General features: G+C 46.3%; 2 protein-coding genes across 2 annotated transcripts in view; one reads left to right on the plus strand and one right to left on the minus strand.

Annotated features, from left to right (window-relative positions):
• The window catches only part of Der-1 (derlin 1), a 31,697-nt gene extending 28,850 nt beyond the window's left edge, over nucleotides 1-2,847 (minus strand). The window contains exon 1 of the mRNA XM_065429975.2: nucleotides 2,430-2,847. Within this exon, the coding sequence (XP_065286047.1) occupies nucleotides 2,430-2,582 (153 nt within the window). The 5' untranslated portion in view covers nucleotides 2,583-2,847. The remainder of the gene's footprint in view (nucleotides 1-2,429) is intronic.
• Nucleotides 2,848-3,527: 680 nt separating this feature from the next.
• Nucleotides 3,528-9,207, plus strand: mRpL21 (mitochondrial ribosomal protein L21). The gene is made up of 2 exons (XM_065429976.2): nucleotides 3,528-3,942; nucleotides 7,042-9,207. Exons 1-2 carry the CDS (start codon nucleotides 3,550-3,552, stop codon nucleotides 7,306-7,308), a joined length of 660 nt encoding a protein of 219 aa, XP_065286048.1. The 5' UTR covers nucleotides 3,528-3,549; the 3' UTR covers nucleotides 7,309-9,207.
• Nucleotides 9,208-13,670: the final 4,463 nt, after the last annotated feature.

Below are 13,670 nucleotides of genomic sequence, written 5' to 3' on the forward strand. Positions count from 1 at the left end.
AGGCATGAAAATTGCAACAAACTGCAGGAGGTGCCAGAATGTGAATGGCTGCACTTTTTTTAGAAGAACGAATCTGCTTGCGGTTTGCAGCCGCTGTTGGGGCACACAGGACGAAGCCGTCCTGGCACAGCGAGGCGCAATTTTTGTCTATTTTCCATGTATGGTGCGGGAATTTGTGTTTGTATCAAAATGGTGCAATTGGCACAGCAGGAGTCCCACCCCTGCATAGAGTTCTGCGGTGTTCCCCTGTGCAATGAATGCCAATGATTTTCTTTTCAGCTCGACATGTTTTTTTCTAAATTGTAGTTTCTGGTAGCTACCATCCACAAGCGTCCTCCAAGACACCTGCACATTTCTCAATCACCAGTGAAGTGCACGATAGGACAGCAGTACACGTCAACGGCCCTTGCACGTTCAATGGATATTGATACTGTATGAGCGACAGGGGCAATAAACATTCTTCAATAGCCTTGGCACTGATGGCTAGTGCTGCCTTCGTGCCATTTAACACTACCATAACACAAGGGGCATTAAACACTTCACCCACGGAAAGAAAAGATTAGCGTGAAGTTGTTAATGCATGCCTGTATTTTGCTTATTATGGAGACATTCTTTACAAAGTGCTAAAGATTAATTGTGCCGTTAAAATACCCGATGGGGACTCTTCCTCCTTCTCTTGTGCTCTTACTTTTGTGCTACAGTTGAGCGGTCAACCTAAACCAACTTGTCCAGTTTTCTATTTTGATGAAGAGACAACAACCAACTGTTGACTGTACTTATTCTTTGTATTGCATCGTCACTGCATTGTGAGAAATATTTGAATTATCACCTCATTATGCCGTGCATAGCTTTAATTTGTGTTGCATTTCTTAGAGATTTGTTACTGTCTTATTACAACTGATATTTTGTACTTGCAAACTGATGTACATGAGCTTTGTTATATGTTCTGCCAAGCAGATACTTTACATTTTTCCTTTGGAGTTCTTGTTCTAGTCATGTACCAGTGTGTCTACAGCTGTGTTAACTGACAAAAAGAATGTTTCGATGTCATATGCATTGTGTAAATGATGCTGTGGACGAGCCACGCAAATTATTGCCTTTAGCCCCAGCCTCTGCTTAGGCCTTGTCTGAGAATCAAATAAAGAAAAAATCCCTTCTCAGTTAATTCTAACAATGGTAACCGAACAGAATCTTCGTTCGAGCTAGTTCGTGAATCATATTCGAGAGAATTTATAGTGAAGTCTACATGAGGGCAGAGAACGCATATGACAGGATGGGTGCCAAAGCATGACCTGCATGATCTGATGTTTTTACCCTGGTGGGGCTGTTGGCAATCTAATGACCAAAGCATTTTCGCAATGCTACACTGTTAAACATGTTACAATTTCTTGCCGTGTTTCCAGTACAAACACGAATAATTATTAAAAATGACTGATGGGGTAGTTACATTACGCATCCATTTGTCCTTATTCAGCTACTACTCAAGCACTCATGAGCTATTTATATTATTCATCCATTCATACTTCTGCGCCGATTAAGCTCAGGGAGTGCTAAAAAATAAAGCAGTGTTTTTTTCTGAAACTGTCTACTGACAAACAAGCACTTTAACATGAAAAGCAAACAAGCAAACAAATAAATGATAAACATAACCACATCTACAAGGCTTGTGAGTCGACTATTGGTTAAGGCCCTTTCTACCTCGAAAACCGTCAACAGAAGATAAGTAAAATAAAAATGTGACAAAGCGTGCGGTACAGGTGACGCCGACACCCGAAGTCCCTTTCGCGGTGACTATCGCACGTGACACTACCTCGTGCTCCTTTTAGTGATGTCGCGAGATGGCTCAAGACGCGAATCGAAAGAACTTGGTGACGTCTGCCTTCATCCGAATGTTAAATGCCGGCGGCGAGAAGACTTTGCGACGTCAGTCTACTGAATGCAGCTATATCACAGGGCAATGCGCAACCACTAAATAAAACAATTGATGGCGCGGCGGAAAAGTAGACCCTTTCAAGGAGAACCGTATATTCCGCGCTGATGTTTACGGAAACAACGTCCTCGTAAGGTCTCTCTCGCACGATCGTGTGCAGCGAGTTTCCGGTTATTTCACGGTGATCGTACCCGTTTCTCGTTTGTCATTTCGCTAGTACCTCTGGTACGTACGACGCTTACCACACGTGAGCCTGCGCAACACGGAGCACAAGCTCGGGCCGCACTGCAAATAACGTGTCTACTGCAATTTGCGGCCTCTGGTTCTTCACCACACAATGACCGCGCGGGCCATGACGCGATACATTTGTGCGTCACGGTGACGTTCCGTCGCGCGATGGCCTCTTCACTACCGATTCCAGACTCATGCGGAAGTTGTTTGAAAAGCGAAACAACAACGTGCGCAGCGAATCGCGTTAATTCGAGTGGGCACTACTCACCTGAAAGCCTTTGATGAAGTGGTCGTAACTGAGCACTAAATGCTGCGGGTTGACCAGCCTAAAGCGGCCGAGGATAGGGAACAGCACGGACAAGCCAAACCAATAGCGTGTGAAGACGGGCAAACTGCGGAACCAGTCGGCAATCTCCGTCATTGCTGCTGTCGTCGCCGGCGGGGTCGGAGTCCACACACCGCGCTTATCACACCTCGAATTTTTCAGAACTCGGTGCTAGAACCTAGAACGACGTGTACTTTCGAGCGCCCGGAGCGCCGCGCGTGCGGCCATCGAAAATGTCGATGTCTTTGGCGTTGTGGCCCTGGCGATGAGTTATGAAGGAGCGTCGGCTCATTTCATAGAGTAACATGAACTAAGAAAAACGTCGCAGAAAGACCCCTTAATTAAATTTTGCTGGCAACTACTACAGCCCAGCGAAGCGACTCGCACGTAGTAGTCGGACGTAGAGTAGTAGTGGTGTTGCTCAGAACGTGGCGACCATATCGCGTCTTGGCTCTTGTAGTCGTTTGTGACACATACCCGACGCTTATGATGTGTATCTGGCTCCCATAGAAAAAAAACTTTTTATTGTGCAGAATAGCAGTCTTCAGGCTGATCGACGCCCCTATTCTAGGGCTCCCCTGGCGTGAGCTCTTCGGCGCACCTGGAGTACGGCAGCTGCCTCCTACGGGAGGGAGAGCAAGGTCTCCCATCATTCTCGCGTTGTAGTATAATGAATGTTTTCTTGAGGCGCCTCAGCCAATTCCCACAGTCGTTACCGGAACATGCAAACAGCAAAAACAACGTTTGATTCGCATATTTAAATCACAGGGCGTGATTGCTAGAACATGAGATTGAACACAACTCGTGCATAAAATCGTATAAAACCATACGCTTCAAGAACTCCAAAATGTTTTCGGCTCCGCAATATTGCACACGCAGTCAGCAAACTTATGTTTAATATTTTTTTGCTTTCTCCGTATCATAGTCAAGTCCTTCGAGGCGATCTCGGAGGATATGTTTTGATGTATATGAAAATCTGGTGGTGCGCTCTACCATTTTAACACGAGGACATGGATCCGCGCAATGTGGGCTCATCGCTCTTTACGTGCCAAGCAACACGAACATGATCAAAATGGCGCTGTCCAGTGGCAGGAGTGTTTGCATGTCTGTGCTACGGACTTTTCGCACGTTCGGCGGCGTCACTTCGTGGTCAGCGACTCGCGGTTTGCGTTCGAATGCGATGCGCCTGAAGCCTGTGGCTAGCGTCGCCGCAACGTCGCCCGAGCCCGCGCACCGGTTGCCCGTCGTCGAAGGTAGCGTGGTCTCGTCGGACGATATTGAAGAGACGCGGCGCGTGCTGGAGAGCGTCAACGCGCAGGTCGCCGGCAACACGACGGGCCGCCTGTTCGCCATCGTCTTCATCCACGGCACGCAGTTCAAGGTGACTGCGGAAGACCTGGTGCTCGTTCACGCAGACATGCCGGTCGACATCGGGGACTCGCTGCGCCTCGAGAAGGTACACATCCCCGAGCAACAAAATGCATATTCATACAAAGGAGGTCAAATAGGGCAACGTGAAATGAGATTCAACGAAAAACGGACCGTGAATAGCAGAAGGGCCCAAAGGCCGAAAGTTATTTTTCCGGAGAAGGGGGGGGGGGGGCGGACGCTTTACACACACACACGCACGCACACACATAAATTGGGGCCCTCGGTTAACCCTCTTTCTTCTCGCTTATATATATATATATATATATATATATATATATATATATATATAAGAAGGGCCCAGAGGCAGAAAGTTTATAATAAACTTTCTGCCTTTGAGCCCTTCTACTATTTGCGGTACGCTTTATATAATGGTGGGGTTGGGAAAGACCCCCCGGCTAAATGAAAACTGTCGGCTTTTACTGACCACTCTTTATTTAATCTCATTTCACGTTGCCTTGTTTGACCGATAGGTATATATATATGTATATGTATATACATATGTATGTGGTGTGCGTGTGTGTGTAAGAAGCCAACAAACAGGCAAGGACAACATAGGGGAAATCATACTTACTCATTGAATTAAATGATGAATAAAATGACAGTGGACGAAAGAGTATCCGGCTGCAAATGGGATACAAACCCACGTCTTCGCATTACACATGCAATATATACACATATATATATATATATATATATATATATATATATATATATATATATATAATAGCAGTTACACGTGAAGAAACTTTGTGTGGCCTCGGACAATTTTTCACTGACGTGGTGGCCTTATATTAGTATTTAGAAGATCTCGTTTCAGAGCCTGAGACCCCTTACACCAGCAGGAGACTGGCTGTGGGAGGGAGCGCAAAGAGGTAGCTGCTGTAACTATGGTTTATTCAGGCCGGCCAGCCGTGGTGCTGCGGGATCTCGGGAGCGGCAGCGGCCGCTCAGGTTGAGTGTGCTAGTGTGCGCATTTCTTGCACTACCCATACATGAGCAGTTTTATTCACCGGCTGTGGAGGCGATGATCACACTGTTACAGGGCCGCCCTCGTAGTGCGAAGCGCGATTCTGCCTAACAGATTAGTGTCCGTAAATGAGCCCAGGTAAAATGTGCAGACGGCGCTGTAGGAAAACCAAGCCTGGACACAGGGCATGTTGTCTTGTGCATTGAGGACGTCGTTGGTAGTGCCGGGTTCACACGATCCAAGAGAGATGTATCGGGCAGCACCGGCAGTGTAGGTTGTGAGCGAGGTGCAGCCACAGTGCTGCTGTAGTGCAAAATCATGACCTGCCACAGATTCTCGTAGATGCCGGGGCCTGGTAGAAGTCGGAGCTCCGAAAGAAGACTGTCTGGCAGTTTGCGACTTGTGTGGTGATGGCACAAGCGTTGGTCACTCGCATTGTTGATGTAGAAGTGATTGCCGAGCTGAAGAAACCAGGTGGCAGGGCTACTCCTGCAAAACTTCGGTAGGCCATGCATTCGTGGAAGGTGCGACCACAGAACATGGGAAGGCCTGCCTCCTGCTGCTTGTGGTGAAATCTGGAATGCTGATAGCATCAGGGTTGCGGTGGTCACTGAAGACATCATGAAGGTTGTGCTTGGGGCGTCGCCGGACCTGCGAGAGTGAAATTTACACCTATTGGAGCCGGTGGGAGAGCCTCTCAATAGGTCATGAGTGAGGTGCTCCTGAATGGAAAGCGGGCAGCTTGTGGGAACATCCAAGGAATGAGAGTGGCAGGTCATAGAATAGCCAAAAGCACTTATGACTTTTTCCAAGTAAATTTCTTGGAAAGAGTCATCACGCAGCTGCTTTTGAGCTGGGGCAGAGGCTCACAGACTGAGTCAAGGTTTGATGCTGGGGCCGGCACATGCTGACGATAGGCACGGGTGGACGCAGGCAATGTGGGATGACAAGACACGGAATAATGCGATGGTTCAGATGGCGAGAGCTGTTGTGACGGAGCTTCAACTGGAGGAGGCTGAGGGCTCGAGGTGGCGTAGTGAGCAAGGATGGTTGCCCACAAGCACTTGTAGAAGTCAGGGGCAAGGGGTAGCAACCGGAACCTGGAACGCAGCCAGAGCCTGAAACCTTGTTGATACAGAAGTGGCTCTCCAGCTGGATGAATCAGATGTCCGGCATGTTGATGTAAACTTCCTGGGAACCCTACAACTGCAGTACATCTGCTGGACTGTGTGATGCCGTGTCACTCACGCCTTGATTGGGTCGGTGCACTGACACGGGCATGGCTGGGCTCTGTCGTTCGGGAACACCATTTTATGGGAGGCAGCACAAAAAGGTATCTGCCGTAACCACGCTTCATTTAGGCCAGCCAGCCATGCTGCCGCATGATCTCGGGAGCGGTAGCTACCGTGGCTGCTCAGGGTGAGCACGCTAGCATGTTCTTTCCTTGTGCTACCTGCACTTCAGCAGACGGGAAGAATCTTCCTTCATGTAACTGAATTATACTTCACTATCACTAATACCGATTCGCCTGTTAGGCAAAACTTACGCCTCATCTTTTTCTTTTTTTGTTTTATTTATTGCGAGTCCAAGTATAAGCGCTGCTGTGCATGTCTACTATAGATTTTGATTTCAAGTGAATCCTTCTTGGCCTCATTTTAGTTATTGAGTGAATTATGTATATTTATGACCTTTTCGTGCAAGTGGTGATCTTTCTATTCCTTATAAATGTTGTAAATTATTAGGGGAGTTCTTTCATTTTTTTTCATGAGTCCTTAGCATTGTCTAATGGAGAGAGAAGCAATACTGAGACATATCATTCACATGCATTTCATACGCTGTTGATAAAAGACCCTGCCAAAGGGGTCACTGAAGTCCGCAGGTTTCTATCAGAGTCAGAAAGACATGCAAAGGAATTAGAAGCGAGGTGAACATACAGCAACATATTCATTCTCTAGGCATAGGTTATTCATACCATTAGAAATAATTGTTAGTTGGCTAGCTCCTCCTCTTTAAAAACATAATTAACTCAGTCCTGTGTAATTTAAATATGTTGTATGTGCATGGAGTTCACAGTTGAAATAGGGGCCATATTCGGCACCTATGGAAGGCCCAATTCTTATTACACCTGTTCACAGCTACAATTTGGTAACTTTCTAGGTGCTGATGGTCGGTGCCCGCGACTTCACACTACTGGGTCGGCCTCTACTAGACCGTGGCCTGGTCCGTGTTGACGCCACTGTCGTAGAGAAGACGCTCTCCCAAACCAAGCGAAACTTCATCTGCATAAGGCGGAGCCGTTACGAGAGGCACTACTTCTACCGGTTCTCGTACACCATACTGCGCATCAACTCTATTGAGTTGCTGCGGGATGTCAATGCGCCAGCAGAGGGCCAGGACAGCTCCCGATCGCGCCTAGCATACTGAACAGGGCATATCCTTAGACTGGCACACGTGCGCTGAATACTTTGAAGCACCATGTGAGAAAAGGCATTAGTGAATAAAGAAAGTTAGTCAGGTCCCTTCCTCGCAAATGCCTTGGTGCTAAAAAAAAATGAGCAAAATATTACACAAGAATTTGTCACTTGTTTGACTTCTTTATTTCAATAAACTCTTCAAGCCCAGTGTCACGATTTTATTAGATGCAAATTCTGGGCTTCTAAACGAGAAGGCACTGTTTAAGCGAGAGAAAGTCAGATTCTCGTAGTGTGTCACCATTTCTTGTTGAGGAAATGAAGCTTCATGTAAAGAGTTTTACAAAGTATCCGTGCAGGATTGTGAACTGTAATATTCACTTCGCCTTCATGTGACCCACAGAAAAGAATTATTAGATTTTACGGGAAATATTAGAACATGTTGTAAAGGTGGGGTACCTGCTGCTGAGCATCAGGTATAGGGTTCGAGTCCCTGTTTCATTTTCTGCATTTCGATGGGAGCTGCATGAAAAAAATTCTAATCTACTGTGCTTTGGGTGTATGTAACAAAAAACCCAGTTGGCCAAAATGAATCTAGAGTTCACCACTCCACTATTCCTTAGTTCATTGAGAATCTTCAGAAAATTAAACCTTACACTTATTTTTTAAAGTAGTGTGTGGGTGAATGCGTAAATATAAAAATTCAGGCAAATTCATTGCACAAGTATGGAATGCGTGATGCAAAACTTCAACAATTTTTATACAGCATTGCATGAGTGCTGACAGGGGCTTGGGACCATGTCTGGTTGATATGCTGTCTTTAGTCCCAAAGTCCTGGACAGTGGCTTTCCTAGATAAATCAAAATTCTGAAAAAAAAACTACTGCAGCAAAAAAAGAAAGGATAAGAATTAGCAGATAAGAGCTTGTGCTGATTTAATTTCACTCCTTGCTTGACCTCACATGATTAATGCAATTGCACAACTATTGTGCAGGTCGGTGTGCATCTAAAAGGACGTGTGATACTTTGCATAAATTTTTTTTCCTACTGCATCCTGTCCCTTTCAATCTCTTCACTTACATTGGCATACAGCGGTCCTTAAAAAGCTTTTGAATATCAACATGGCATTTTCAAAGCCTTCAAAGCTCTTAAACTTTAGGGTAGTGTTCAAAATTTTTCATTTTTTACTAAGCTTAGAAGATTTTCTTTCGGTGAGTTGAAACAAAAAGTATGTGCAAGCTGATATTGAGACCAACTAATGCTGGTTAACATCCTTGCAGAGGCAGTTCGTGGCTTTTTTTGAGTATACCCGTCTAATCTGTGTACAGTAAAAAGTCTTCTCAATGACTAATAGCCGATGTATTGATTTGAAACTTAAGTATCCATGAACATTCTTTGTCACAGCTTGGAAGCTCTTAAATATCCCTGTATTTTCTCCATAAACTGCTGCAAACCCTTGTCAGCTGTTGCTTGTTCAGTGTCCTCTTGTCACAGCTTCTGTAAAAAAGAGCAAGTGGCTTATCTGTTAACTTCATCCACTGTAAGTCTTGAGATAAATTGCGAATGGTATTTGCAGAGATTCTTGCTACATACCACTGCCCAATCTTCCCTCTTCTTAGTTGCATGTTAAAGTTGAATAGGCTGCTGCAATCTAAAAATAAAGAAAACCATTCTTATAGTTGAAAAAAAGAATTGTCAACCTGTGCACCTTAGTATTGCTGAAATGTGTGTGTGCATTGTGTCATCCAAGAATTGCAAGCAAAGCACAGAATGTGTTGCGCACATTACAGGACTATTTGAAAGCTTCAGGAATAATTGATGTTTACTACCAAGCAAGTGTGCATGTTCTTGTGTGTTGTACTTGTAGTTGATGTAAATATTGGTGTTTGATTAAACTACAAACCTAGCCTGCTTCTGTTTGTTGGTTTCATTTTCATCCGTGTGTGGTATTTCTATTGTCAGCATCACCTGTTGGCGTCACCACACTGCTGCCATTCTGTTGTCAGACCTTCATAGTTGTGCCACTGCTATTGACATTATCGTCATGCTATTGTGGTTGAGGAAAAACCAGACAGACTTTGGTGCGTGGTGTCCACGAATTACATTTTAGTACGGCCCGCTCAGTCAGGTGGGAGCTGGATCAAGTACCGCTGGCCTTCGATCTTGCAACTGCCGATTCCGCTGCTCGCGCACCATCAGCGTGCTAGGGCGTGTCGGTTTTTTTTTTGTCGGATTACTGTGGCGCGTAGTAGCGCGCTGCACTAGCCGCCCTAGTTACACCATCGTAGTGACCACCGACTCGTCGCTTTCGTCATGGCTCATTTCCGTCGTCATGGTCGTGCTGCCATCCATGCAGATGGGACTGCTGTTTCAACATTGACTGTTCATACATTTCATTAATCTTACAGCCAGGCTGTTAAGGGATAGTTCCCCCAGGATCGCGTCCGTGTGTTAAAACAAAACTATCATCATCACGATTGGCTTTATTGTCTTCTTCCACACCTGTCTCGTTGGCGCCCTTCGGCGCGAACGCCCTCGTGCCACTTCTCCCGCGTTCGTCGTCGTAAATAATTAAGAAACACAAAGGCTTCGCTGTAAAATTGGTTAAATTTTACAGCGAAGCTGTCAAGGGCTAGTTCTCCCAGCATCGTGTCCATACACATGTAGACGCAATACTCGTACGTAGGGCGATCCCGAAGATAGTGCAATACCGGGCCGATCCGCGGCGAAGGTGAAGCAGGCGCTAAGCACGTCTCCATACGTGGGCCGATCCTGAAGACAGTGAAATACTGGGCCGATTTGCGGCGGAGGTGAAACAGGCGCTAAGCACTTTCCATACCTAGGGCGATTCCGAAGATAGTGCAATACCAGGCCGACCCGCTTTGGAGAAGCAGGCGCTAAGCACATCTCCATACGTGAGCCTATCCTGAAGACAGCGAAATACTGGGCCGATTCGCGGCGGTGGAGAAGCAGGCGCTAAGCACTCTACATACGTGGGCCGATAGCGAAGATAGTGCAATGCCGGGCCGACCCCCGGCGGAGGTGAAGCAGGCGCTAAGCACATCTCTATACGTGGGCCGATCCTGAAGACAGCGAAATACTGGGCCGATTCGCGGCGGAGGTGAAACAGAGGTGCTAAGCACTCCCCATACGTCGGCCTATACCGAAGATCGTGCAATACAGGGCCAACCCGCGGCGGAAGTGAAGCAGGCGTGGGCCGATCCCGAAGGTAGTGAAATACCGGGCCGGCCCGCGGCGGAGACGAACCAGGCGTTAAGCATTTTCCATACGTGGGGCGATAGCGAAATGCTGGGTAGACACGCGCCGTAGGTGAAGCAGACATGAAGCACTCCCCATAAGTGGACCGATCCTGAAGATAGTGCGATGCCGAGCTGACCCACGAAGGAGGTGAAGCAGGCGTTAAGCACTCTCCATACGCGTGCTGATCCCGAAGATAGTGCAATGCCGGGCCGACCCGCGGCGGCGGTGCAGTTCGCTATTAAGGGGCCCGCATCACCGCTTCACTGGTGATCCTTCAATAGCGGAAGGGCACCGAATTTCTTTACGATATCTGTGTTTGCTAGGACATCATTAAGATGTTTTTGCATTATACTGTGGCCTTTTACCGTAATTTTCTGCAATAATGGGTAGCTAAAGGCAGACAATAAATGGGTTAGGACTAGTAAATTGTTATTTAATATCGCTATTTTCGTTGTTTTGGTGGACAAAGAAACGCATGTTGTTACTGGGAGCAATGATGGTCAGACGCATGTTTTATATTTTCGCACAGAAACCTCGGCGCCGGTGCGTTAAGGTGCCGTCACGAATTTTGAAGTATATTATTTGGGCTGCTGAGCCCAGGAAGAATTTCCGAAACTTGATAGATGAAGTTTTCGGTTGCTTTAAAAATGCAACGTATAAATCTGTAGCAATAGCAGTTCTGTAGGCCCGACCAGATGCTCTCAGTATGCGCGATGGGAGGGCGAGCACCAGTGTGGTGGCATCGCCATTCATTTTTTCCTGCTTCCTGGTTTAAAAAGTAATGGCAAGGACACTTTCGGGCTGATATCCCTTGCGTTAAATGAAGGTGTGATTCCGTTAAATTCCTGGAGAAGAAATACTGGCAAGTGGCAGCATGCCTTGAATAACTTACTCTAATATTTGTTTTTACGAATTAAATCGAACCTGGATATGGCGAACACGGATATAACATTATTGCGCATAACGAAGTAAATAAAAAAAAATGCCCACTACTACAGTGTAACAGCTATAACAGAGTATCGGGTGTAACGAAGCTATTTTTGTGTCAGGCGCGACTCGGTTATAGCGAGGTTTGACTAATTATTATATTGATTAACTTCACATGCGGTAGTGTACACGGATGCCTCGCAGAAAGATGAGAGATCGGCAATTGGAATTTGCCCTGAGTCGCTATCGGGGAGCTGTGCTGTGGGTCTTCCGGATTACAGTTTTTGTGGCCAGGTTCTTGCCTATTTGCTTGGTCCTATACAACATTTTTAGCAATGTGTCACCCGTAATCATGCTCACCTGCTGTCTCTCAATCTTTATGTCGCTAGAAAATAAAAATATTTCACTACTGCACCAGTCGATCTACACATTTACTCCTCCTCATGCCGGAGGAAATTTGCTTCTCTGGATGTCTGAACACTGTGGACTTGCACACAATGAGATTCAGGCAGTTTGATAAAGTGGGCGCTCAGTGGGCCCGTCTGTTCTTTTTATGCCGAACTTTACCCTCATGACTATGACAAGATTCCGACGACAACTATTTGTTGGCCGCAAAAATGAGCTCCTTCTTGATGCTCCGGAATACAGACATTTGGCGTTTCCTTGAAATGTCCGTTTGTGTCCCTCGCGGTAACGTTAAGTATGGATTACTCTTCTAAGGTATCAAATACCGCAATTAAACCTTTACATGAGTAGGTGTGGGTTCGTACCATCAAATCTTTGGCGTGATGTGGGGATGTAATATAACTAACATTTAGCCTTCTGCCGTAGGTACAAACCTGAAACTACTTAGGACAACCCTTATTGCCTACTGGTCTTCGTGTTTCAGAACTGAGTATTTGATCATTTGGTGCGAGCACCCTTGGTCGTGCCTAAAAGGAAGCACGTCAGAAAGTGCATGCGCACATGATTGCTGCAGATAGGCTGTCATGCTAAAAACCATTTTCTTCATTATTAAAGGGACACTAAAAGCAAATGTTTAGTAAGCATGGACTGTTATAATGGCATTCCAGATACTTTGCAGCGCTTACACAATGAAAAGAAAACAGGAGAAAATGGCGTGTGAAGTGAGAGATAGATAGATAGATAGATAGATAGATAGATAGATAGATAGATAGATAGATAGATAGATAGACAGACAGACAGACAGACAGACAGACAGACAGACAGACAGACACAGACAGACAGACAGACAGACAGACAGACAGACAGACAGACACAGACAGACACAGACAGACAGACAGACAGACAGACAGACAGACAGACAGACAGACAGACAGACAGACAGACAGACAGACAGACAGACAGACAGACAGACAGACAGACAGACAGACAGACAGACAGACAGACAGACAGACAGACAGACAGACAGACAGACAGACAGACAGACAGACAGACAGACAGACAGACAGACAGACAGACAGACAGACAGACAGACAGACAGACAGACAGACAGACAGACAGACAGACAGACAGACAGACAGACAGACAGACAGACAGACAGACAGACAGACAGACAGACAGACAGACAGACAGACAGACAGACAGACAGACAGACAGACAGACAGACAGACAGACAGACAGACAGACAGACAGACAGACAGACAGACAGACAGACAGACAGACAGACAGACAGACAGACAGACAGACAGACAGACAGACAGACAGACAGACAGACAGACAGACAGACAGACAGACAGACAGACAGACAGACAGACAGACAGACAGACAGACAGACAGACAGACAGACAGACAGACAGACAGACAGACAGACAGACAGACAGACAGACAGACAGACAGACAGACAGACAGACAGACAGACAGACAGACAGACAGACAGACAGACAGACAGACAGACAGACAGACAGACAGACAGACAGACAGACAGACAGACAGACAGACAGACAGACAGACAGACAGACAGACAGACAGACAGACAGACAGACAGACAGACAGACAGACAGACAGACAGACAGACAGACAGACAGACAGACAGACAGACAGACAGACAGACAGACAGACAGACAGACAGACAGACAGACAGACAGACAGACAGACAGACAGACAGACAGACAGACAGACAGACAGACAGACAGACAGACAGACAGACAGACAGACAGACAGACAG

The sequence above is a fragment of the Dermacentor albipictus genome, chromosome 5 (genome assembly GCF_038994185.2).
Source record: "Dermacentor albipictus isolate Rhodes 1998 colony chromosome 5, USDA_Dalb.pri_finalv2, whole genome shotgun sequence".
In the NCBI taxonomy this organism is placed as follows: domain Eukaryota; kingdom Metazoa; phylum Arthropoda; class Arachnida; order Ixodida; family Ixodidae; genus Dermacentor; species Dermacentor albipictus.

Excerpts from the sequence above, each read along its gene's own strand:
- mRpL21 (XM_065429976.2), top strand. The coding sequence starts at position 3,550 with ATGATCAAAATGGCGCTGTCCAGTGGCAGGAGTGTTTGCATGTCTGTG. Across the intron at positions 3,943-7,041 it reads ACTCGCTGCGCCTCGAGAAG|GTGCTGATGGTCGGTGCCCG; the intron begins GTACACATCCCC and ends GTAACTTTCTAG.